General features: G+C 35.9%; 2 protein-coding genes across 6 annotated transcripts; both read left to right on the plus strand.

Moving 5' to 3' along the window:
* The first annotated feature begins 1137 nt into the window (after positions 1 to 1137).
* LOC147293437 (cyclic nucleotide-gated ion channel 17-like) lies at positions 1138 to 12879 on the plus strand. Its single transcript, XM_086230670.1, has 7 exons — positions 1138 to 1319; positions 2069 to 2660; positions 4090 to 4302; positions 4494 to 4792; positions 10462 to 10573; positions 11017 to 11253; positions 11785 to 12879. The coding sequence occupies exons 1-7, from the start codon at positions 1291 to 1293 to the stop codon at positions 12505 to 12507; spliced, it is 2205 nt and encodes a 734-aa protein (XP_086086796.1). The 5' UTR covers positions 1138 to 1290; the 3' UTR covers positions 12508 to 12879.
* An 8838-nt stretch (positions 12880 to 21717) lies between these two features.
* LOC147293438 (BNR/Asp-box repeat family protein) lies at positions 21718 to 26286 on the plus strand. Of its 5 annotated transcripts, none has more exons than XR_015120454.1 (10): positions 21718 to 22067; positions 22443 to 22599; positions 22717 to 22803; positions 23372 to 23514; positions 24537 to 24633; positions 24742 to 24819; positions 24902 to 25127; positions 25284 to 25507; positions 25687 to 25815; positions 25990 to 26286. XR_015120454.1 is itself a non-coding variant. In XM_086232757.1 (9 exons), the coding sequence occupies exons 1-9, from the start codon at positions 21868 to 21870 to the stop codon at positions 26020 to 26022; spliced, it is 1245 nt and encodes a 414-aa protein (XP_086088883.1). In that variant the 5' UTR covers positions 21718 to 21867; the 3' UTR covers positions 26023 to 26286. The 5 variants fall into 5 exon arrangements, 3 of the variants coding, with proteins under 3 accessions (XP_086088883.1, XP_086088882.1, XP_086088884.1); XR_015120455.1 differs by having other exon boundaries at positions 25687 to 25798; XM_086232757.1 differs by lacking the exon at positions 25687 to 25815.
* The last annotated feature ends 1678 nt before the right edge of the window (positions 26287 to 27964 follow it).

Here is a 27964-nt window from a genome sequence, read left to right on the forward strand (position 1 = left end):
GTATTGTTTTGCTGCACTATGCAAATGCATGTATCAATCTTTTCTGGTTCCAAAACAATATCAATGACTATGGTCTATGAGACATTGCTATCCAAATCTAGGAACTCAGGGCTTGAGAACACAAATGGATTGTTAGAACATGACTATTTTGTTACAGTCAAAGTATAGTAGCACATATATAAGACAACCATGGTGCTTCAAGTTAAAGGGCTAGTTTTGATAAAAAAAAAAAAAGAGTTAAAAAGGCTAGTTGCAATGTTACCACATAGCTAGATTTCCTGTTTGACCAGTATGTAAAGCTTCATACAAGTATTCTATGTATATAAGGGACATTTACACTTATAGATTTTTCGTTTTTTACCTACAGCCCCTGAAATATCCCATGTATATAATCATGTTCTTTGTTCAGTGCACCTATGTGCTACAAGCACTTATATTCTTCCAATACAGATTACAGACCCAAAACCGATCCTCCTCCTGGCTTTCCTGTACTGTTTTATTTTCTTGTGTTGTTTTTTGTTTACTTTATTATTAGTTTGTGTTTATATCAGCCCAAGGAGTGCAAGGTGAGGTTTTGGGCTATTGAGTGCTTGTTTGGGCCACTTCCAACTCTCCTTTATTGGGCCTTTGTATTCATTTGTTTCTTTGTTTTTTTTTTGTTTGGTCGAATTGTATCTTTGTTCTATAGGTATCTGTTGAAAAAGGTGAGTCACTACAATTTGATGCAGCCATGTGTCAAATAATTAGATCTTTGGTGCAAAGGTATAATTCCTTTATTCACAAATAAACAGAAAAATAATAATCTTAATCCGAACCTCTAAAACATCCTTGTCCACTACCACTAGTGAATGATATAGTATCCCACGTTTGTGAATCAAGTCTGAAACAATAAAATAAAATGTCAACAAAAACAAATAGATCTCAAAATAAAGTCTAAAAAGAAAATTCAAGTGGGCCCACATTGGTCAATGGGGGCAATCAGCAGTTTGATGGGATGATTCCATTAGGGTCAACATTTGTTGACTTATTATGTCCTGATTGGTTTGTTCAATTTTAACACAACCTTTAGACTGTAGTAGACGACTCCATTGACTCACATCAAACACCCACAAAATTCATCACCAGACTCTCATGCTCTCAGCTCCCCTCTTTTTGTCTCTCTCTTAGCTCATGGTAACCCCAGATTTGCTAACACAGAAAAATCCCAGAAAGGGTATTTTGGGTGATGCCTTTTGCTATGTTAGGGTTTTGAAGTGAAGAATTGGGTTCATCTTTTTCCTTCTTCTTGGCATGGAATTGAAGAAGGAAAAGCTTGTCAGGTAACTGACCCACAATTTTTGTTTTTTACTTGAATTATTATCAGTTTAGTATTTCTTTGTTTCGTTACTCAAAAAGTGAAGGAAATTTGGTTGTCTTTGGGTTGAATGAGCTTAGAAATTGCTAGAAATGGGTCTGAGAAAGTATGACAAAAATATCTGCTACCATTTTCTGGGAATCGCTTTTCTCTTTTCCCTCTTTCTTTCAATGCTTGTTTGGATACTGAGAAAATATGACAAAAACTAGGTGATATTCTTTATAATATGGGACCCGTGAAAACTATCTCTCTACTAAATTATCAATACAGCTAAAATGATTTACTTATTTTTAATCTGATGGGACCACTGAAAACTAAGTTCTTCCAGTTAAGCATATAGTTTAATATGCTTAATAATATGCTTAATTGAGGCAGGTCTTACAATTCATCTATACACCAAGAAAACTTTAAACATTAGTTAGCAATCATTTTCTAGTATTTTTTTCCCATACTTGTATGTTTGTTTGTTGAGAAAATATGGGAAACTTTTATATTTCATTGATTGGGAACGGACAAACTAATTCCATCTGACTGGAGCCTCACGGCCTATTTGGTGGAAACTTTTCATCACATCTCTTAAGTTTACTTTCAGATATATGTGCTCTTTACACATAGGAATTATTATTAACTTTGGAGATGATCCTGGAATTATCTACTAACACAACCTGAGCTGGGACGATCTCTAATACTCTGCTCACCTTTTATGTGGTTTAGGTTTTATTCTGATGGAAAAAAGCATAAAGAACCTGTATGGGGAAGAACTGAACCATTTCGGCTTGAAAAGTCATCATCTTCATATAAGGTTTCGTCATCTTCATATAAGGTTTCGTCATCTTCATTGCTCAAATCTGATAATGGACTAGTGGGGGGCAGAAATAGATTTGCTGAAACTTTCAGAATTGGACATTCAAAGGTGTTCCCAGAGGACCATGAGCCGTGGCGCAAGAGAATACTTGACCCAGGTAGTGAGATTGTGTTGCAATGGAATCGGGTTTTCATTTTCTCGTGCTTGGTGGCACTTTTTGTTGACCCACTGTATTTTTACTTGCCCATGGTGGGAGGGAATGAAAAGACGTTTTGCATGAACACAGACTTGAAGTTGCGAATTGTTGTTACCTGTTTTCGGACTATTGCGGATATCTTCTATTTTTTGCACATGATCATAAAGTTTAGGACAGCTTATGTTGCACCAAGCTCTCGTGTTTTCGGGAGGGGTGAACTTGTCATGGATCCGAAGAAGATTGCGCAGAGGTATATTAGATCTGACTTCTTCATTGATCTCATTGCCACATTGCCCCTTCCTCAGGTATTTCTTTGGATTATAATTCTGTGGAATTTTAGACATTGTAGATTTGCTTACCTAGTTGCTTCTGTTTAAATTATACTGCATCAAGGAGTGACTGAAAGAAAATTACGGAATCCTTCTAATTGCAATGGCTCATCAGGAGTGTTTGCAGTTTGGTTTTCACTTTTGCTTCTTATAGATATTCTAGATTCCTGTAAGAGAAAATTCATGTAAAAGACCAGACTAGTTGAGTACTATTTTATTAATCTTCTGGAGTGATGATGGGCAACAATAAACCTATTTGATATCCAATTAGTACCCACCTGAAGAAGGGTTTGTAAAGAATGAAGTGTGTAAATTGCAGCCTACTTATTATATAGTAATAATAGTATAGATGAAATATAGTTTAGCCCTCCTCTTGGGCTTATGACTGTTCTTGATGATGACTGGGTGGGTGTCTTAGTCTCTTCCTGGCTTAGGCCTCCATGAAACCAAAAAAAAATTTAGTTTAGAACTACTGATAGATACATAAATAAGAGTTTTCCATATTACATGCCATATTTTGTTGTGTATGACATTACAGAAGGCAATGAACTTGGTTGGACCTTTGCATTTTCTATGAGGATCTGTTAGGGATTTGTGTGAGGGCATCATCTGTTATCACAGGAGAAACATTTTTTTTTTTAAATTTTTTTCTTCCTAAGTTTCCACTAAACCTGAACCGATGTTTTAGAAGTATGCAAATATATTTATCTGAATTTCCAGCCTGTCAAGTATTATGTTGGTTAGGGCTTGCTTTTTGGTGCATTTACATTTAAAGGGAGTGTGATTAAATTGAAGGATATCTGGATTAGTTTTGCGTTTGACATATGATTTATGTTTACATTGTCACTAATACTTTAATCCTTTTAAGATTTGAGGATAAAAAGTTAGCTAGAGTGTCTTGCTACACATGCTTTAGGTAAATTCAACATCCTCCTGCATGGTAAACTTTAGGCTTCTAATGTCCCTAACCACCTTTATGAGTCAATTTGTTTATGACTGCTGTCTGAGTGGGAGGTTTTGGTAAACTTAATGAATGATGATACCAATCTAATCATCAGAAGGTATTCTGGGAAATCTGGTTGGAAGATTTAGTTGTTGGATACTGTAAATTCTCCCTTGTTAGATATTGCCAATGAAATTTGGGGAGTTAAAAAGTGATATCTTCTAATGAAATTTTATCCCTTTAAAGATAGAGAGAGTGAATTATTTTGTTTGGAGAAGACACTTAGTAGCCTTCTCATTTGTCCAGAGGAAATGCTAGATTCGATAACATGAGATTGACACAACAATCTGCTCCTCTTTCCTTCTTTTTTCTATTAAGTTTTACTTCATCAATTATTGTTGTTGTAAACAAAATTTCTGGTTGAGAAAGGTGAAGTACAGCTAATTGGAATATTATGTGCAGATGGTCATCTGGTTTATTATACCGGCAACCAGAAGCGCCCAAACGACTCATAACAACAATGCACTTGCTCTAATTGTTCTACTCCAATATGTCCCCAGATTATATCTTATTTTTCCATTAAGTTTGCAAATAATCAAAGCCACTGGAGTGGTCACAAAGACTGCATGGGCAGGGGCTGCATATAATCTGTTATTGTACATGCTGGCCAGCCATGTATGTAACTTTGTTTGCTCTCTCTCTCTCTCTCTCTCTCTCTCTCTCTCTCTCTCTCTCTCTCTCCCCTCTCTCCCTCCCTCCCTCCCTCCCTCCCTCCTCCTTCCCTCCCTTCCCCCTGAGTTTTAAGAAAATGATGCTAATCTATAACTTTTTTTTTTTTTTTTTTTTTTTTTTTTTTTCTGTTGCAGGTTTTAGGGGCAGCATGGTATTTGCTATCAATTGACCGGTATACCTCATGCTGGAAATCATATTGTAAAAAAGAACTTAGCCCCACAAAATGCTTGCCTTATTATTTAGATTGTGATACTTTTAACCGCAACAACCGCAAGACATGGGCAAATAGTACAAATGTGTTTGAGAAATGTAATCCTGGGAATAAAAATTTCAAGTATGGCATATTCGAAAATGCAGTGACAAAAGATGTTGTTTCCTCAAACTTCATCACAAAGTACTTCTATTGTTTATGGTGGGGCTTACAGCAACTAAGGTATTGTGTTTTTCCTTTTCTAAATTTGAAAGATATGATTTCATGAAGATGCCATATATTGTTTATGCAATAAAGTCATCAAGGCTACTTCTATTCTCAGTGACCATTCTTTTCGTTCGCAAACAATGGTGATGGCTACTGTAGATTATGTATTTTCTTATCATCATTGGTTTTTCTGTTGCTTTTTAGAACGTGTCTAGGTTTTTGACAGTCCAGAATTTGAAATATTATATAGGTCTACAGTCTGGTATTTACTTCATTAAATACTAGTCCGGTATTGTCTTCCCTTTTTTAAGTGAAGTATGATAAAATCCACCGACATTTATAATTAATATGCAAATAATACATTAGGATCAACCATATTAGTCCTTCTAAAGTGTTCTATACCCTGTCTAAATTTTTTATTTTAGTAGTTTATAATATATGCAATGATAGTGTTCACTTAAAAAGGGAAGACAACAATATCCTAAAAATTTTAACCCCTGCCACTAATGAACGATTGCATAAATATGAGTTCCATGGTGTTTAATATTTAAAAAGAGAGAGGCAGTCTCCCACATAAGATGGCTTTTGATATCTGTTGTTTATAGAAGAATCTGCTGCGAAGTCCCTTTGGGATAGAAGCATAGTCAAAGAGAAGATTAATTGATGCAAGAAAGTGGAGAAGCTATTGATGACAATGACCTATGCATCAAAAGAGTTTGATGGCTTGAGGATCACAGGTGTTTTAAGCTGACAAATCAAATGGAAATTGAAATGTGTTTTTAAGTTGGATGTATAGACATAAGTGGAAACCAGACTGGTCATTGAACTGGAAGAGGGGGAGGGTCTAGGTTTGACCAATGATGAAATAAATATATAAAGAAAATGTATTTACTATATTTGAATATTAAATTATATTATAAATATATTCATAAAAATATAATATTATATACTTTTTAGAAATGTCTTTTTTTGAAGAGGTGATATTTTTAGGCTTATTAACACTAATGCCCCTTAGAAGATAGATTTTTTCTCACTTTGCCCCCTGAAACTTATAATGTATCATTTTACCACCCAAACTTTACATGTTGCAAAACACCTTACTCTGTCAAGTCCGTCAACTCTGTTGTTAGAATTGCTAATGTGGCGTCTACATGTCAATAGTTGGAACCTATAACCCGCTTTGTGGACACAAAATTATTAAAAAACTTCTATAAGCGCTAACATTTAAAAAAAAGTTAAAACAAAATAAGAAATTCAATTAAGGAAAAATAAAATAAAATTCAGACCCAGTACCCTCCCTCACCCTCCCCTCTCCCCACCCCACCCCACCCCACCCCACCCCACCCTACCACCTTCTCCTCACCGCCGGCGACCCCTCCCACCGCCAGCGACTTCCCGTCCGTTCACTCTCTTCCCCATTCCTTCTCTCCCTTTCCCGCTCCTTCTCTCTTTCTTCTCCCTCTCCTTCCTCTCTCTTTCTCTGTCTGATTCGAACCCTCTCACAGGACCCATCAACGTACAAAGAAAATTGAAGAAAAACCCAGAAACCATATGAGCAAGGAAAGGGAAATTGTGATAGACCTAATTAATTGTATGAAAAATAAGTGGTCTGATTGGGAAAAGAACGACGTGAAACCCACCGAATAGAGGTATGGGTTTCAGTTCTGAGTTATTTTGTGTTAAATAGAGAGAGAGAGAGAGAGAGAGAGAGAGAGAGAGAGAGAGGGGGGAAGGTTGCTGACAGTGAGGAAGGGAGAGGGCAGAGTGGTGGGGTAGGACGGCCGGTGGGGATGGAGGAAGAGAGGTGGTGGGTGGGTAGGTTGCAGCGGGTGGGGAGGGGTGTGGGTGTTTGTCTTTTTATTTTTTCAATTGAATTTTTAGTTTTTTTTTAGTTTTTAAATTATCAAGGTTCTAAAATAATTTTTTGTTAATCGTTTTGTCCACGGGCATTGACATGTAAGTGAAAATGGGGCCATCTATGCCATATAAGCGCCATGTAGGCGATTCTAACGGAAAAATTGACGGACTTGACGACAAGTGGCATTTTGATACACGAGATGGAGTTTTAGAGGGCAGAGTGAGTCATATAAACTTTCAAGGGGCAAAGTGAGAAAAAGTCTTATCTTTCAGAGGGCATTTGTATAAATAAGCCTTGTTTTTATGACTAAATAATTAGTTTTTTTTTATCAAGCATAAACTATTAGTACTAAACTTTGGTAGGCACCCTACATTTTCTTAGTGCATACTTTATATTTATTAAGCCATTTTTATTCAATATTCTTTTACTTGGAAAACAAAAAAAAGATAACCATATGTGTTAGGCTTTTATCACCAATGGCCCCTGAACTATGACCCAATCGTCAATGTGGCCCTCAAACTTTTAAATCCCTCAATGTGGTCCTTAAGCTTTGCCTGTATTGTGCATCAATGTGATACCCAGCATCAGATCTGTTGATTTTCTGTTGAATTTGATCACAGGTAGCGTGCCTGACCCATTTTTTAAGGGAATTTTTGTCAAACAAAAACTCTTTTCTCTCTCTCTCTCTCTCTCTCTCTCTCTCTCTCTCTCTCTCTCTCTCTCTCTCTCTCTCTCACACAGAGCCTATACTGTAAAATTGATGAGCTTCACTTCCAAATCTAGCATCCATTACTGAAATTGAGATGATGAAATACGGAAATTCAATAATTAACTCTCAAGAAGGCCAATTACACAAACAGATCAAATTAAGGGCAAGCCATATACCCACTAAAACATGTCTCTGTGTATGAGTGTGGCATATCATTTTGGTGCATTTACTATTTTGGAATATGGGTTTTTCTTGTGGATGAATGAAGATGGGGGTTTTTGTGTTCAAGTTTCGTGGGTTTATTCCTAGTGTGCCATTCATAGTGGATACTATTACTGGATATATCAGTCAAGAGAGTCAAGCATACTTAGTGATGCTCTCTGTTGTTATCCAAGCTGAGTCTCTATCTTCAAGTCCCATCTTCTTAGTCACTCTGAATAGATGTCTTTATGAGTCACCGCAAGTAAAGATGACTGGAGAACAATAATACCCGAGATTGTATGGTGGGAAGCTTCAACAACTCTTCTAGTTCAACCCAATTATGCTTAGACAGAGAAGAAGGTCGTGGCAGAGGGAGAAAGGGTCAAAGAAGGTGACAAAGAGAGTGGGAGAAGAGGGAGGAAAAGGGAGAAATGGGAGGAAAGGGTGATGGAGAGAGTGGGAGGAGAGAGAAGAGAGTTGAGAGATATAGAGTTTTAAAGTTTTAGTTTGACAAAAATGTCCCTAAAAAGACGGTCACATGCTGCACATGATCAAATTTACAGAAAATCTTATAGATTTGACATCAAGTACCACATTGATGCACAACACCAAACCTTGAGGTTCACATTGAGTGATTTTTAAGTTTGAGGGCCACATTGATGATTAGGTAATAGTTCAGGGGACATTGGTGATAAAATGCCTATTTGTTACTAGGAAAAATTAGAGTTTAGTCCTTCTAACATTTCTTATTTGGAAAAAAACCTTATGTTTTTTTTTCCAAATAAAGCCCTATTTTTTTCTAAATAAAGCCCTTTGACCATTGCCTTGTCATAGAAATATGTCATTATTTTTAATTTTTTGAGAGCATAGGGTACAGGTTCACCTTATACCTTCTTAGGGTATAGAATGAAGTTTGTGGAGGCTGCATGTTAGGTTTTAACTTTGAGAGCCCAAAATTTCAGAGTTAAAACCTAATATAAATCCGACAAGCCAGGGCTTGAGGGAGAATTAAAAATGCACTGCCGAACACTCGAAAATGGCCGCCGAACACTCGAAAATGGCCGCCGAGCGCTTAGCGCCTGGTATGTGTGGAAAAAAATAGAAACTGATGGATCAATATTATGTAACATGGAATGATTACAATATTATTGGACTTTAGTTAGAATTTTAAAAGCCATAAGGCTTTAGTCAGTAAATTGTAAAATTAAAGGACCTAAATGGAAGTCTCCCCGTGATTTTTCATATTTGGTTCATTGACCATTGTTTCTAAATATTAGAAAGTTTAGTTTTCTTGATAACAAAATATATCTTGTTCAGTGTTGATTGACATAAAGAGATAAATATATAAATTGTAAAATTATTGTGTGTCGAACTGCACTTTTGGCCCTGGCCTGCGGATTGATCAGCCAATCCAAGAAGTGCACTTTTGATAATTGTAAATATGTATATATGCACTTTTGAAAAAAAAAAAAAAAAGTTCAAACAACTCCTCCCATGTTCTAATGTGTATCCAACGTGTATCTGGAAATTTATATTCACTGACCCTATTTTTTAAAAAAAATAATTATTCTACATGTATCTTTTTTTGATAGGGTAATAAGTAATGGAAAGATAGGTTCAGATGACAATGCAATTGTGACCCTCTTTTCTGATTTTAAATAGATAATCATAAGAAGGGCTTTCTACATTGGAAACATACACAACATGCTTTCCCCAGGAGTATATATGTTAGCTCTTATGCTATAAGCCTATAATGCAGTCTAGAAAGGAATATTTGCCTAGGCATGCACTAGAATAAAAAAAATTAAAGTATTATCAAGTTGATAGACTTTATATTAATAGGTTAGCATCTATTGAAATTGTAAGAAACTGGATCTTAAGGTGAAGTTTAGACTTTAGACTAATTAGAATATTATTTTTCTTCTTGGCTATGGTGCCTATGGATGTTAAAGCCAATGTTTCAGCTTGCTGGATTAGACCCTCACCTTTTGCAGAGGGGTCAATGCTGATCCTATAAGAAATATACATCTTATTTATGGTTCCTTGGCTGCATGCTTATTATTAACTGACAAGGAGGAGTGCTGTTAAAATGTATCGACTACCACAGTGTACTTATCCTAGGTGGTTGGAGCATATCGTTTATGCTAATAAAGTAATAAACTGGCAGAACAGTTTAGACTTAAGGTGAAGTTTAGACTTTAGACTAATTAGAATATTATTTTTCTTCTTGGCTATGGTCCCTATGGATGTTAAAGCCAATGTTTCAGCTTGCTGGAATAGACCCTCACCTTTTGCAGAGGGGTCAATGCTGATCCTATAAGAAATATACATCTTATTTATGGTTCCTTGGCTGCATGCTTATTATTAACTGACAAGGAGGAGTGCTGTTAAAATGTATCGACTACCACAGTGTACTTATCCTAGGTGGTTGGAGCATATCGTTTATGCTAATAAAGTAATAAACTGGCAGAACAGTTTAGACTTAAGGTGAAGTTTAGACTTTAGACTAATTAGAATATTATTTTTCTTCTTGGCTATGGTCCCTATGGATGTTAAAGCCAATGTTTCAGCTTGCTGGAGTAGACCTTCACCTTTTGCAGAGGAGTCAATGCTGATCCTATACGAAATATACATCTTATTTATGGTTCCTTGGCTGCATGCTTATTATTAACTGACAAGGAGGAGTGCTGTTAAAATGTATCGACTACCACAGTGTACTTATCCTAGGTGGTTGGAGCATATCGTTTATGCTTATAAAGTAATAAACTGGCAGAACAGTTGCTATAGGAAATGGCAGTCTCTTTTTTTTTTTTTTTTCTTATTTCAGAATAAGTGACATTGGATAATACTAACATTTATTAATTTAATAACAAATAGATAATTTTGGTTCATACCTTTGCTTTTTTATTTTCTCAGTTCATATGGGCAGAATTTGTCAACAAGCACTTTTATTGGAGAGACGTCATTTGCCATTCTCATTGCCATCGTTGGTCTTGTATTATTTGCTCACTTGATCGGGAATATGCAGGTACTAGGGAAAGGCTTTTTATCTTTGTTTCTTGCTAATATTACTTTTTGGCTGATTTAAGAATTTTATTAGTGTTTCTTTTTTCACTTTTTAATTGTTAAATACATCTCTCAAATGATTTCTTGTATAAATGTTTTACTTGTTATTTCCTACCTAGAAAATTATTAATACCAAGTTTTATGTTCTTCATGCCTTACTGTTGAAGTTTCTAAAAGTTTATACAAATATTATATATAATGATTTGTTGGAGGAATGCTGAGACAATTTTCTATATAGAATTATAGATTATTAGTTATTATTGATTGTTTTTGACTGGTCATGCCTAGATTAGCAATTGCATTTAGTTGCATTTATGATTCAATTACATTATAGTAGTGTTTGAAATGAACCTTGATGCATGTTTAATTGGTAATTTATACGTTAAGATTGTCTTCCTATTGTAGACTTATCTCCAATCAATCACTGTGAGGCTTGAGGAGTGGAGGCTTAAGAGAAGAGACACTGAGGAATGGATGAGGCATCGTCAACTCCCTGAAGATTTGAGACGACGTGCTCGACGTTTTGTTCAATACAAGTGGCTGGCAACTCGAGGAGTTGATGAAGAAGCCATTCTTCATGGCTTACCTACCGATCTTCGTCGTGATATTCAACGCCACCTATGCCTAGATCTTGTTCGACGAGTATGATTCTCCCCAAGTATTCTCTTTTAGGGCTGAAAAACGACTTCTTTCATTATCCTTTGTCTTATTTTATCCAGAATAATGGAATCAGAGGATTCCTAGAAGATCGAGATGGGGCATGCCATCTGAGAGATCATTTGGACTGGCATTTCTGGCCACTTCCTATATGCATGTGTAGCATGTATAGCAAGACTTTGTGTTGGATTATGATCAAAGTTAATAGCTTATCAAGTTGAACAGGCATTATAGTTTAGTATTCTGCCTTGAAAATGTCTCAAAATGCATGGGTTTGCTACACTTTTCAAGGTTGATGTGTTCACTAGTAAATGTGATCACTTAGGCACGCCTAGTGTAGTGTGAGCTATAATGACACTGCAGAACATGGGGTTCTAACCCCCGTAAAATGTCATAAATTGGGCCAAATAGCTGATATAAAACCTCCTATGATTCCTATGCTGTGGAATGAAATGGTAATAATATTATGAAGACCACTTCTGTAACATTAACCCCCTTTCTTTTATCATTTTTCAGGTACCTTTCTTCTCACAGATGGATGATCAGCTTCTTGATGCTATATGTGAGCGTCTCGTATCTTCCCTAAGCACGGCAGGCACTTACATTGTCAGAGAGGGTGACCCAGTGACAGAAATGCTTTTCATTATTAGAGGTACTCTGGATAGTTCTACTACCAATGGTGGCCGGACTGGTTTCTTTAACTCAATAACATTAAGGCCTGGGGACTTTTGTGGTGAGGAGCTACTTGCATGGGCTTTGCTCCCAAAATCCACTGTTAACTTGCCTTCTTCAACAAGAACAGTTAAAGCACTTGCTGAAGTTGAAGCTTTTGCATTGCGAGCTGAAGATCTCAAATTTGTTGCTAACCAATTTAGACGCCTGCACAGCAAGAAGCTGCAGCACACCTTTCGGTTTTATTCTCATCATTGGAGAACATGGGCAGCCTGCTTCATACAGGCTGCTTGGCGTAGTCACAAGAGAAGGATGAAGGCAAAAGATCTCAGCTTGAGGGAATCCTTTGCTTTCGATGAGAAAGTAGCCTATGAGACTGCACAAGAGGAAGAACATTTTTCTGTTGGTTCAAATCCTTCCCAGGCGAAAATGAATCTTGGGGTCACATTACTGGCTTCAAGGTTTGCTGCAAACACAAGGAGGGGTGCTCAGAAGATGAAAGATGAGATGCCAAAATTACGAAAACCTGAAGAACCTGACTTTTCCACTGAGGCTGAAGATAGTTAGTTGCTTAAATTAGTCTATGGGTCTCAAGATGGCTCTAGCTTTTTCTCTGATAAGGGTGAAACTCATTTCATGTACAACAGAGTCCTTTCTGTTGGGACTACTGGGTATTTCAAAGTTTCACACAAATCCCTACTGATTGCGATGCTCATATCATTATCATCCCTATTTATATCCTCATAATCAAGGCTGGTGGAAGAGATTGTCGGAGCTTGGGATGTCAGAGAAGTTGGATTTTAACGGTCGTGTGGTTCATCGAACATGTATAACTGTGTAAGATTGTATATGAATCTCATGTCACTATTATGTGAGCTTAATCAGCTCAAGTGTTGTCCAAATCATGAGCCATAAAATTGGACTCGAATCCTTTACTGATGCTTAAACTTTTTTTTTTTTTTTTTTTTTTTCCGGTGGGGTCCTAAGCCCAAAACTAAAAACTAGACCAGGTTCATTATGGGTCTAGCAACACCAGCCCAACCCTCCTTCAAAACAAGAAGCAACTCTGTCTAAGTCCTCAAAACCTAAGCCAAGCTGGTTCCCCAAGTTGGCAAAAAAATCAGCTGCCATATTTCTTTTCCTGTGCACATGCCCAAACTCACAGCTCCAATAAGCCAAAGAGGTAGGTTGTAGCTAACACAACCCTTCACAAGGTTCACAACAGCCTCATAATCAACCTCCACATGAATCTTGGTAATGCCATGCTTCCAAGCCAGCCTAAGGCCTTGAAGGACAACCCAAAGTTCAGCATGCAAAATCTCACCAGAGCCAAAATTGGATATGAAACCAGTGACCCATTGCCCATTCCAGTCCCTGATAAGACCACCAGTACTCAGGAGACCATCACTACTCACCCTTGAATCATCAACTATCAACTTGAACTCACCAACTGGTGGAGGCTTCCAAGCAAGAAAGGCTTGAACTCTGGGAGCTTTGCTGCTAGCAGAAGAATTAGCTTTAAACCAATTGGCAGCAAACTGCACAACACAACCAGCAGAATTGGAGGGAAGGCTAAAGTTATGATAAAAAATAGCATTACACCTTCATTTCCGGAGAAACCAAGCTGTAACAACAGCAAAAAGAAGATACCAAAGCAAGCCCAGCTTATGAGGGGTAGAAGCTCTCATACTGGCTTCTAACCACTCATTAAAGGTAGCAAACTGAGACAAAAGCAAGTGAATAAGCTACTCCAAGGAAGTCCAAACTTGAGAAGCAACCTTACTATCCACAAAAACATGCTTATGAGACTCCATCCCACAGCCACAAATAGAGCAAGAGGGGTCCTAAGACATGCCTATCTTGATTCTTTGATCATTAGTGAGGAGCTTAATTTCCACGGAGGACAATCCACAAAAATAATTTAACTTTAGGATGGAGCTTCATATGCCTAGATAAGGCCAATTACCTCCCCCATCATCAAATAAGTCAAATTTCTACAGATAAATTCACAATTAGAGGAGCCATGCCAAATAACAGAATCCTCACTGTCATGACCAATCCTACAAGAATAGTAAGGATTTGATGGATGGCAGAAGATACATATCCGAACCAGCCTTAGAAATGAAGTTAGCAACCAAACATTGGCTATCAACACTTTTATTAGGATTTAAGGCCAAGGACTGGAGGATCTCCTTGGCAACACAGAGATTATCCCAAGATTTAAATGTTCAGACCATTGCCAACTCTCCACCGAATACCTTTTCTGAGAACCTCAAACCCATCAGTAATGCTCTTTTAGGTGGGAGAGGCCCCATTCCATTTATTCAAGTGCAGAATAAAATGCACACCAGCTTTGAGATACTTTTTGCTAAATATTTCCGCCCAAAGACCATCATCCTTTTTTAACAGTCTCCAACCAGCTTTAGTAAGGAGGGCCTTATTCATTAGAGAGGTCCTCTTAGGACAACTAACTATGGCCCAACTAACCAAATGAGTCTTTGGTTGCTTTTGTTTTATGTAGTTCCATCTAATTCACACAACCCACAATTGTTAACGTCGAAGGTGACACCAACATAATGGTTTCTACAGTATCGCCTTCTAGAAGCATTGTTTGGTCCTTGTTGTGATATATAATCTACTTAAATCAATTTCTTGTTGTGCAAATTAAGGGGCTTGAGGTAGTTCATTCTCTTCTTACATGGTCTATGATTGTGGACCACAGACCTGGTGTGGAGAAACAAAAAATTACATGATGGTGAATGAGTTTTTCATTAGTTTGGTGCTTGGAGGTCTTTAACTTTATATGAAATCCAAATGATTGGAGTACTGGGTCAAACAGTGTGAGCAAACTGGTAAGTTCATTTTGCTTGCCAGCATTGCCGTCATATTTATATGTTAGGAAGAAGATCGAAGATGGACATCTGAACAACAGAATCTGAAAAAAGGAAAAGGAGAGAAGACCATGAACTGACGGTGGTTTCCGACAATCTGACTACCGCGACTGACAAAAAAAACCTTAATCTAAGTTACTTTATTCTTATCCATCTTCAAGGAATTTATAGTAGAGATACAATGCTTAACTATGAAAATAGTCTAATTCTATAATTTATGCCTAATTACATAATTCAAGGCTAATTAATTAATCAATAATCAAAATCCATAATCAAAGGATAATCAACTAATCCCATAATCATGGATCAATTATGGGTTTATAGTCAACCTTTTCAACAACGACGTACTGCCAAGGATGAAACAATATTGTTTTAACGTACTATAAGCCCAACAGTCTTAGAGGAAATTTAAAAGATGATGACAGAAACTAGGAGTGAGCACCGTTTGCAATGGTTTGGTTTTTGTTCAAACCGCCGATCTAATATATTTTAATTTTTTTCAAATCCTATACTAAACCGAATCAAACCAATCCATTTATCCTCCGTTTGGTTTGGTCGGTGTAATGTAAATACAAAATATCAACTAAATTGGAATGTTTAGTTATTTGAGTACCATCAACATCATTTCTTAATTATTTGATAAATTGTGTTTGTCTTCACAATTTAGATGATTAAAATGTTGGACAATCTTTAATGGGGATCTAGAAAACAAACGATTCTGATCGAACAATGTCTTAGATGAGTGATGTAGAACAAATGGCAGAACAGTTCATGCAACAACTCGACCGCCAGAAAGCCAAAAAAAGGAACAAGCTTCAACCCGGCCCCCAGCGTCAGAAATAGACCCATGATATACCAATTCGAAGGGTACGATGAGACAAATGCAAGTCATGGCCACATGCGATGACCGAGGGCCTATTTTGGTCAAATTCCTTCGTTTAGGGCTTCAAATAAGTAATAGTGTTTTTGAATAAGTTTCCTAAATTGTACTTTATTTTCATTTTTATTTCCGTTTTGAATTCCAAACGTCTAGGATTGTGAAAGTATTTAAAAAACTTTTTTGGCTGCTTGTATTATTATTATTATCATTTTAATCAAAAAACTTTGAGATTTCTCTCATATTTCTCTGGTGAACTCTAGATTCTTTCTTAATGTTAATGCTGGTTTTCCTTAATCTCTTTTACTTGCGTGCTACGATGCGTTAGTGAGGATGTTCATTTATTTAAAATGAGACATCTTCATATGTATATAGATGCGCTCAGATACTAATAGGTTTTGTTAGTAAATTAATAAGAAGCTAGTTATCTTTTTGGGTCTTAACGCACGATGTAATCCTATGACCCAAACTGTCTATTTCTTAAGTTCCACTTCAATATTTTTTCACAACTAATTTTTCATCCTTTCAAAGTTTTGTCACAGCTAATTATCCAATCAAGACAAGTGATGTGATAAAAAGAAATAAGTGAAAGTTGAGAAATGGTAAAAATGTGATTCATGCATTAAGTCCAAAGGGAGTCATATATACAAAGTCTAGACAGAGCCGTCCTGAGCAAGGGCACCAGGGGCAACCGCCCAGGGCCCAATTTTAAGGGAGGCCCAAATTTTATGTATATATATATATATGTATAGTATATATTTTAATATTTAAAATTAGAATATGTATATATATATAATTGCTGTTGAGTAGCTTGAGTGTGTTGCTATAAAAAAAAAATGTTAGTGTGTATATATAATTGCTGGTAGTTAAAAATTATAGTTTTTTTAAAGTGGGGCCTAAAGTTATTGGCCCAAAATTGCATAATCATTGCACATGCCTTGAGAAAAAAAAAAAAGCTGAAAGTTGAAATGTTTTTTTTTTTTCTTAAACAAATATCTCACTCTCTCTATCAGTCTCTCTCTCTCTTTCAGGCTTTCAGCTCGCCAAACTAACCCAGTTTCTCAGTCGCCCTCTTCCTCAATCCTCAATCAATTGGTTCAATTAAATTGAAGACTTGAAGTTAATCCATTCGATTCTCAAGGCTTTAGCCTTTAGCCTTTAGCTCCCCTCTTTAATCTTCTCTTGAGTCTTAATCTCTTTCTTAGCCCTGTTTTCAGGCATTTTCATTAACTGTTTTGGTCATTATCTTATTGTAATTGTGTTTTTTAGGCGGTGCATTTGATCACATAGTTGCTCAGATTGTTGAAGAACCTCTTTTTGACAAGTCCAAGGGCTGCAGCTTTAATTTCTTTTTGTTCAAAGTTTGTATGTTCAAAGGCCCTATAACTTTAATTATTTCTTGTCCAAGGTTTTTTATTCAAAATTTGTATAAATTGTGATATCATCTTATGTTTAATGAAAGTATTATTTTCTTTTTAATTTTCAAGCAAAAGTAAATGAAAAACATGTTTATAGAATTGTATATATATATATATATATATATATATACAGGCTCCTTCTGTTGAGGTATACCTCAACTTATTTATGTTGAGGTATGACCTTGTTGGGGCCCACATGAGTCATTTTGTATTGATCCGAACCGTTCGCAAGGATCATCTTCATTAATAGATCATCCTTGCAAAAAATTAGCCAAATCGGAAATCATTTGCCTATCTAACTTTGATAAAACAAATGGACGGTTTCATCGAAAATACTTGGTTCGTCCATTTTTTTGATCAAAGTTAGATAGACAAATGATTTCCGATTTGGCTAATTTTTTGCAAGGATGATCTATCTATGGAGATGTAAAAATTGAACGGTTCGGATCGACACAAAACGGCTCGTGTGGGCCCCAACAGGGTATACCTCAACATAAATAAGTTGAGGTATACCTCAACAGAAGGAGCCTGTATATATATATATATATATTGTACAAAACACCCATTTCAGATTTTCACCCCGGCTTCTAAAATGTCAGGAACGGCACTGAGTCTAGAAACAGTATTAAGAAAGGGGAAGGCTATTTGCATTGTGTGGCAGACATGGAGGAGTGTTATATATGGGTTGGTAGATGACCACCACAACCTATATATCTTCCACCAATTTTCATGTAACTGATGCACTGATTGTCTTGTGACATATGCTGTAAATGCATTACAACGCTATTGGTTGTAAATGCTTGTAACCTTTTCCATCATCCTAAGCCTATAAATAAGAGACTTTATGACAAGTAATTTGAGTACAAATCATCTTATTTTTACTTCCCATTCTTTCTAGTTTTTTAACATAAATAATTTTTTCTAAAAGGATTAGGACCTTAAATACATGGTTGGGCTATGGATGAGGCACAATCCAAAAAATGGTGTCCCAAGCTCTACTTGTACTTGCTCATTTAGGGCTTGTTTGTTATGCTAAATTGTGTCAATCTGAATTATATTAAATTGTTCTTAGAGCTCAACATGACTATTTTTTATTTTTTTGTTGATAATAAAGCTTTAATTGAAAGAGGCTAAAGAGTTACACCATCAGTAAGAAGATATGGCTCAAGCCAAGGAGGAGCCATACCATCCCAAACCCAAGAATGCTCACAAGACAAAGCAAAATGTGCAATGGTATGAGCCACCGATGGTATTACAAACACGAGGCACATATTAACAAAAATGATCAAATAAACTAATTAAACTTTTAGCTTCTTCCAGAAGGTGCTCATCGGTGGCAAGATCTTCATCCGTGTATTGTAGACGATGAATAACCACCCGCGTATCCATTTCAAGCACTATGGACTTCAACCTTGCCTCCAAACAAGATTATAACCTGCAAAAAAGGGCTAAAAAAGGGAATTTTTACATAATATACAAACAAAGAATACTAATTGGGACTTCTCTTTTTTTTTTCTTTGGGCTATAAAACATTTCAAATACATCCACCAACTATCAAAAATCTACAAATTAACACTTATGTTAAAATTTCCATCCAAAAAATTGTCAAGTGCCACATGGACAATGCTGATGTGGCATTTGATGTTGACATGACATACTGGTAGGGGTATTTTCAGGTAAAGGTGGACATTATCTTATTCAATAAAAAAATTAAGGAATGTGGCTACATTGAATTTCGAACGGCTGACCACCAAATTAAACTCAAGCACTACACCACCTGAACTAACTTCACTTCTTGTTCATTTAGTGACATAATATATTTATAAGGTTTTACTTACTTTATTCTAACAAATATAAGTAATTTTCTACCTAACTCTTGTCAATTTATAAATGATTGGCCAAATATAAGTATAGATGATTGGTGCAAAAAAAAGAGGATGATTGGCCAATATATGTACTCCAGTAAGAATAATCTTGCTATAGATGATTGGCAAAAAAAAAAAAAAAAGATATACTATAGATGAAACAAAATATAAAAAAAAATGAGGATGCAGAAACTATGAGAGCATTGAGAGAAAGATGGCGGCTGGGAAAGCGTGAAACTAAAAGCTAGTGACCAAGGTTAGGTACAAAAATACTTATATTTGCTGGAGTAAAGTAGGTAAAACCTTATAAATATATTATATATCACTAAATGAAAAAGAAGTGAAGTTAGTTCAAGTGGAGGAGTGGTTGAGTTTCAACTTAGTGGTCAGAAGTTCAAAACTCAACGTAGCCACATTGCTTAATTTTTTTTTTTTAATAAGATAATGTACACGTTTACCCGAAAATACCCCTACCAGTATGTTATGTCAACATCAAATGCCACGTCAGCATTGTCCATGTGGCACTTAACAGTTTTTTGGATGGAAATTTTAACATAAGTGCTAATTTGTAGGTTTTTGATAGTTAGTGGATGTATTTGAAATGTTTTATAGTTAATGGACCAATTTAAAATTACCCCTATAGTTGGTGGGTGCATTTTGTAATTGAGCCTTATTTTTATATTTGTGCTTCAATATAGTAAAATTTTAATTAGTCTTGTATAGTGTACCAAACAAGCCTTTAAGAGCATTGAGTTGGCCCACAGACTCAAAAACAAAATGGCATGGTAATTCTAAAGAAATCTCAGTTTTCTTTTCAAAACTCACCAAAAATAAAAGATGTCTACTATTTGAACACCTTCTACCTTCTTACTACACACCCCTTTAACTAATTTATGAAATGATAAAAATCACCTAATACGAAAAAGACAATGAATGACAAAAAAAACAAAAAAAACAAAAAAAGACTAGAACCAAGCATTCTGCCCTTCCCGACCTCTTCTCATCCACCACCTCCTCGTCGCTAGAGGTCGAACTCCACACCGCTGCCAACCCGCGCATCTCTTATTCCTCTCTCTTTCATTCCTCTTCTCTCTTCCCACTCCTTCTTCCAGACGGAAAAGGAGGCCGATATGGGTGGTGCACAGAGAGAGAAGGAAGGGAAAAGATAAAGAGAAAGAGAAAGAGAAAGAGAGAGAAAAATTGAGAGAAAGAGAGAGAGAGAGGGGCAGAAGGAGATGGTGTGGGTCCGACCACCGGTGGAGGGGTGGAAGGAGGGTCTGTAGTGAGAAATTGTCCAAAATTAAAGTAAAATGGGTGTATAGTAAGTAAGGGGTGTGATATGAGAAAAATAAGGGTGTATATATAGCAGCCATAAAAAAAAAATCTCCTATCTTTCCATCTTTGTCCCTAATCTTAATTAAAATAAAAAAAGTGAAATCTTCTTCCCACCCCCTGTAGAATTATGAAAATTTGATGATTGTTTTACTTATATTTAACAAGTATTTATACAAGTAGTAACCTTGTGCCGCAAGGAATAAGCAAACAAAGTCATACAAATAAAAGATACAAGTGCAAGTAATAGGAGTCCTAAATTGGAGAGGAATCTGACAGAGGTTTAACACGCCCCCACAAACTTAGTCTTGTGGGAAAGACAAGTTTGGAGTGAAGAAGGAGAAACCGATGCTTGTGATGCTATTTTTTTTTTTTGGCCAAGCTTGTGATGCTATTTGAATATAAGAAAACACTAAATGAATACTCAAAAAGGGTACTAGTGATAAAATTTTATTTAATGAAAGGGATGGCTAGAAAGGCTCAAACTTAATCAAAAATTGTCTAAAATCATTTCCTAAGTCAAGTATGGCTATGATACTTCAATTGAACTAAAGGAACTTCAAGTGCCATGATTCAAAATTCAATGTCATTTTCAAGTAAATTGACCAAATAAGAAAGAATAATGAGATCATCAACGACATAATGTAGACTCAAAAAAAATTTAAAGATTAATGTATAACACTCACAAAAATAGAATGGCTCTAAACTCACTAGGGTCAAGTTCCAACTATTTTTCTTTAGGTAATCTAATTCAAAATATTTAGGAAAATAAATGGCGAGTTATTCCCGAGTCTCTCCAAAAAGCTTCAAAATCACTTGGTTTTCCCTCTGATCGACGTGTACACGATTAACGAGTCAAAACAGGTCAAAAATGACTCTAGAATCGAGAGGAGAGCAGAAAACGCTGCTGCCTGGTCTCAGCACTGCCGCACACGACGGTTGTCTGCAGTGAACAATAACTGCGGCAGTGAATAGTGTCCTTCCGGGGACATCTCCGATTTCAACACAATTTATATCAAAAAGACGAGTGCGATGAGAGGACCAACCTTTGGGTTTTTAATGAATGAGGCAAACTCATTGTCAAATTTGACTTAAGGAAAAATTATGGTATATTTGACCTAATGTTAAATCAGAACAATTTGGAATTCACTTACTATTCAACTAATAAAAAAATTTAACAACTTTATTATTTTATTAATTTTAATAAAGTAATTTTTATTAAATTAATAAAATAATATTTATTCTAACTATTTACTTCAGATTGATAAATTTTTTATATAATAAATTTTCATATAAAAGTGCGGATGAATTAGTAAACGACACTTTTTAGCGTATACAGTTGCCCCATTCATTGGTGATGCCTTATACGTATTGTGAGGCTGTGAGCTGAGTTTCAGAGCAGCTGTTAATCAGTCCCCTCTGTCTGTGACAAACAAAGTGTCAAAGTCAAACCCATCTCTGTTTCTTGCGATGGCAACTGCAGTACTCTATTTTATATAGCTTTGAGGAACATTTGTATTTCATAGAAGCATTAGTTGATAAATATGTGGAAATCAGTCGGAAGCATTGTGTTGGTTCTTTTGCTGTCTTTATTTCTGTTTTTGCTATTTTCATTGTTCAATGTCTCTGATCTGCATAACCCACTATCTAGATTTGGAAGCAGCTTCACCCTTTTTTTCCTTCCCAGTCTCACATTGCATGCCAACGGCCACCAGCTTCACCCTTTTCATGTCTTCCCCACCAGGTTCCATGACCCTATGTACTCTCATTTTTTTGAAATCTTTTTTTCTAGGACCTAAGTCTCTACTCTATTCTTGCAATGCTACTTGAGCTCTCGGGCCATTTTTTTTTTTTTTTCTTTTTGGGATTGTATTTGATGCATTTGATGACACAAACAGAAACCCCATATTCATTATTTTTTTATTTTTTATTTGATGATGGTTCACTTGGCTAGTTCATTTGATTCCTTGACATATCCATTGTAAATAAGATTAAGCTAAAACTTTCCGAATTATGTTATTGAATTTGGTCATTCTGTAACTCTGCGTCTAGATGCACATCCATTTATGCATATACATTTAAAAATCTTTTTATTAACACAGAAATATAATTTATGCAGAAAATTAGATAGTATATTTGCGGATACTACAACATCTGCTCCCCCAAGTATAAATATGAGGAAGGACTGTTATCTTGAGGAGCCTTTGTTACAGGAATTCACATTTCCTGCAAATTCTGCTCCCTTCAATAGCTGTCATGCTTCTACCATTGTTGAGGTTGTGCAGGACAAAAAAAAAATGAAAGATTTGTAGTTCTTTATGGTTATGTAGTCTTTATTTTCCCCGCATAAGCTAACCAGACCAGTGCTTTTTTTCTTTTCTTTTTTTGTGTAGGTTGATAAAGATCATTTTTTGGTTGCTTATTTTGGAGGTACATCAGAGGGGGCACCTGATGTGAAAATTTGGTTGCAGACGTACAAGGTAACAATATTTACGATCCATTAGACTCGCTCACTTTATGAGCAAAGGTTGTATCTTTGATTGCAATGATTTTCAGGATGGAGAACACATTTAGCGTGTGTGTGTGTGGGTGTGAATCTGCATGCGTGTACTGCTCATGTACATTGAGCATCTAATTTGAAACCTTGACTTCTTTAATTTCAATTATTAGAAATTTCTGTGCAGTTGATGGTTCTTTTTCGTATTCTAGCACTTCCACTTTATGCTAAACCTTAAACCTACCTGTGGTTTGCTTTTGCAAGAAATCCGAGTAAAGCAGAACATTTGCTCTGTTTTACAACCGACCCCAAATTGACCAAAACTATATTTACAGAATTCATGGATTTTGCTTTCATTCTAACAAAGATCTCTCCTTTACTTTTCCCCCCATTTGTCTATTGTCTGGTTACTTAAGATATGAATTATACAACGCACTGCAACTGAAGGTTATCACTCTCCCATTTGAGTCCAATTGACTGATAGATTCATTCTTAATTTTGTTGATAAAGTCCTTGTCGAACTTTTATGTGATTCCTAACACTAAGAGTAGAATTTTTCTGGGCAGGATGGCTGTTGGCAGTCACCTGTCATTGCTGATGAACAACCTGACATTCCAATGTGGAACCCTGTGTTATTCAAACTTCCATCAGATGAGCTGCTGCTGTTCTATAAAATAGGACAAGAGGTTCAAAAGTAAATTTTTCCTACTATTATCTATACATGTTTGCAGTCAATTTTTACTAAAATCTTCAAGTTTTTCTTTGTATCTCTTTACGAGTATGTTCATAACTGTTTTCTACTGTTAGGTTTGAATGCTACTTGGCTTATATCCCCCCAAGCAAAAAGAAAAAGAACAGGATGGGATAGTTCTACGTGATTGAAATCATTGTCATTGCATTCTACTTATTACTAGAAGAAAATTATTCATGTAGGTCCCCAACTAGCTTAGCTGTTCAAGTCTCATCGCCTAGTACTAGAGGCCTAGATCAATTTTGATCTTGAAGTACAATTTTCTTCTTTTTCTTTTGGTTGGTTTGGGGGTTGGGGGTTGGTGAAATGCAACAGAATCTTGAGGGTGAGCTTCATAACTGACAGTCTGACACTAAAAGATTGAGTACTAACCTTATGAATTCAGGCTTCCCATTTGTTTCAAACGGCATTGTTTGATGTAAATAACTCAAAATATTCTGACTTACCAGCAACTGGGCAACAAAAAAATTTTAATCTTCTTCAATCCCCACCACCCCCAGCAAAATTCATTCATTCAGTATAATCTATTTCTTCCTTCTTTTAGCAAAAATAATTTTCTCTTTCTTTCTAGGATTCTAATTTAACCTTAATGATTTCCTGTTGAATGTTTTAGCTTAAGCTTAACTCAGTTTTGATGGTGGTCTCTTTTTGATATCATGTAAAATTTAAATATTAGAATGAATATAGTTTCAGCTTTGTCTTGTTGGTATTTATTCTTGGAAAAGTAACCTTAACTTTTCCTTTTCTAGTTAGATTAATCCTTAAATGGAGCTTCTATTTATTTGTCAAAATAGTTATTAAAAAGTTTGTATTCAACTGTGATAATGGATTTTTTATTTAAAATTGTGCTCCTTAACATTTTCCCTGTAGAAATGCAAACTCAATCATACTAATGATGTTTTGTAACTTTATTTCACTTTTCTTATTTGATGGCTTCTGCTAACTTTCGGTTTAATTAATGTCAGATGGAGTGGATGCATGAAGCGGTCATATGATAAAGGTCTTACTTGGACAGAAAGAGAACAACTTCCTCCTGGTATATTAGGACCAATAAAGAATAAGGTGTTACTTGAATTCATATGATAGATGCTGGTACATGTCATCAAATGTGAATCATTCTTGACACTGAAAGGCTCCTTTTCTTATATGTTCTACTTTAATATTACTCAGCCAATCTTGCTGGAAAATGGAGTTTTGCTCTGTGGATCCTCTGTTGAAAGTTGGAACTCTTGGGGGGCATGGGTGGAGGTTGTCGCAGAAACTCAATCACGTAGAGTGATTAAACTTTAGTGACGTTTGGAATGGATGGCTGACATATATGATTCAACAGGTCGCAACAGATTCTGTTAGGTCCTGGAAAAAGTATGGTCCTATTTACGTCAAAAATGAAACCCTCAGTGTGATTCAGCCAGTTCCTTACCAGACTGCAAAAGGGACCTTGCGCCTTTTATTGCGATCCTTTGATCAGATTGGTAGAGTTTGTATCTCAGAATCCTATGATGGTGGGCAGAACTGGGATCATGCAAAACCTACTGAACTACCTAATCCAAACTCAGGTTTATGACTGAATTACAGTTCTTTCATTCTTGAAGGCAGTATATGTATATCTAGGTATTGATATAACATGTGTGTGTAATGTGTGTGTGTGTTAATTAAACATCCTTTGTCATCTTTTGGTTCTCATATTCAATCTTTGCTTTACAACTTATTAGGTATTGATGGGGTAAAGCTAAGAGATGGCTCTATTCTACTTGCTTATAACACAATCTCAAGGGGTGTACTTAAAGTTGCCCTCTCCAACGATGATGGGGACTCTTGGCATGATGCTCTGACATTGGAGGAGAATTTGGGATTGGAGTTCTCATATCCAGCAGTTATCCAGGCTAGTGATGGGTCTGTTCACATCACTTACACTTATAATAGGACACAAATTAAGGTACTTCTTTGATTTCTGATGTGCAACATGCATTTAGTAAATGAGATCCAGGGTTGATAAATTTTTCTTATATTCTCTTACGATTTAATTATATGGTTAACTATCTTTTAGCAGCATGCGATTCATCTAGAGAATTTCTCCATTGGACATTTAATATCTCAGGTCATTTGTTTTGGCAGCATGTTGTCCTTAAACCAAATTCATGCAATGACTGATGAACAAAGAGAACAAGAAGACATGTCTCATTCTGTCTGCATTGTGGCCTTATTTGTCAGCAGAGTATCATAGCATGTACAAGACCATAATTTGTAATAAATCCTTCGTAAATTTCAATTGCTGAAGTATAATATCTATTTTGTGCAGCATAGAAATATGACCTGTATTAAATATTTGTGGTATAGTCTCATCAGTACTAAATCAATATTTCTTGTCTTCTATTTTTTGATTTGCATATACTTATTGAAGATTTTCTCTCTGTTTAGGTACTTTTCTTGCTCAGGAAATTTTTAATGTAATTTGTTCTTGATGGAAAATCAGCTACTAGAATGCCATCGGTAAGTACTAAGCGGGGATCCTTAAGATAGTCATATGTAGTTTCTGCTAGTTGTTGGTTTGTTTCTATTATTGGTGATGCTGCTACAACTGTTATCATATTGTTAGCTTGATATACATTGCTGACCCATTCCCTGACAACTTAAAGTTTTGGGGGGTCTAACATTGTATCAAAGCCTTAGTTGCAAGAGGTCTTTATTTTGAAACCTCCTATCCCCATTTCTCAATTCTTTGTTATTTGCTTGGTGTAGGGTGAGGCTACACCTATATGTTTCTCTATCTGCATTTATCTGCCTCTCCACTTGTAGGGTGGGGCTGCATGTGAGGGGGGTATTACCTTGATATACATTGTTGGCTCATTCCCAAACAACTTAAGTTTTTGGGGTCTAGTGGTTGTCTAACAATTATCACGTATGAGATTTAATCTAGTATTTATTTGTATGGAACTGCTTTTAATTGGCTTGCCAAACACTTGAGGACATGACACATTCTAGCACCCAGATGGAGAAAGATTCAGTTGCATACTGAAAGTCTGCATAACTATGAGGGCCCTTTCCAATTTTGTCAAGAAAAATTGATAAAATTATCTTTCTTACTTTTACTATCTACAATTTTTATTTTTGGCATCTAGGAAAAATTAACTCATATCTGGAGTAATAGTGAGTTACATATACTGAGACAAGGTAAGTTTTAACAATAATCTATCTGGACTTTGTTTGGGCCCAGCTGGTTATAATTCTATGCTGGAGACTTCATCTTCTGTTTAGTAAACAAATTGATTTGCCAAAGCTATATGCATTCTTACTGTTTTGTTATGTGATGTTTCTGGGTTCCAATAGAGTTTACATTTCTGTCACATCTCCCTTTCAAAACCGTGCTGTGGTACCTTTTGGTATTTTCTATAGGATCTTGGTTTAAGACCAAGTAATTGGACCTAGGGCTTTGTTGATCTTGCTGCTAAAGCGCCAGATTATGTGAAGTGCACTACCTATCTAAATTCCATAAAGAAATTCACTGAGCTCAAATCCAGAGTTTTTCTTCTTTTTTCTCATGTTTAATGTGTGAAATTACCAATACAGCCAGGGATGTCTACGTATGCACTGAATGATAAGAGTTTGTTAGTTTACCATTATTCCCAAAATGGTTTGTTAGATGTGGACCAATAATTATTTTATATACCAACATTGATCAAGAAGATTACTTGGAACAAGAAAACTAGGAAGAAGCTTACTACAAGTTTAGTTATATGTTGAGAGACACAAAAAATCAAGTCTTTTGCTTATTTACACCTCGTACTTTTGAGGAGTATTGGTTAGTCCCTAACAATTGGTATCAAAGTCAATTGCCATGTTCAAGGTTCAAGTCTCATGATAGGCCGACTTAGTGACTACAAATGTTTTGGTATTTTGTATGGGCTTACTACTAGGGTTACCTTTCGGTAATTGTCCATAGGGATAGAATGGGTTGACAATGACATCAAACTTTGGAAGCATGGTGGAATGGTTACTCTTTAATTGTTCAAATTTCTGAGTATTAGTTAGTTCTTAACATATTGTTAGCTGTATAACTCTTTCAAGGGTTGCATAGTCATGGTACATAGATAACAAGCATATACTCTGGCATCACCATGCTAGTCCAAAACGTTTAGATTTTCAGTGCTTTAGTTGATCTCAGTTTCCTTTAAACTTGTAGCTCAATTAGTTTGGTCTTTTGTTAAACTCAGCTACAAAATAGTTTGGCAACATACTGATACTCATTCCTGTGCTACTTGATGTGTCTGTTATTGTTCTTTGATTAATATTTGGATCCTTCTTTAAGTTTACTAATGGTGATGGGGTTTGTCTGAATCTCTGATCATGTTGCATTTTGTGCAATTGTAACTGGTTTTTTTTCTCTCTTCCTCTG

Source organism: Dryas octopetala, chromosome 2 (genome assembly GCF_963921425.1).
Source record: "Dryas octopetala chromosome 2, drDryOcto1.1, whole genome shotgun sequence".
Lineage (NCBI taxonomy): Eukaryota > Viridiplantae > Streptophyta > Magnoliopsida > Rosales > Rosaceae > Dryas > Dryas octopetala.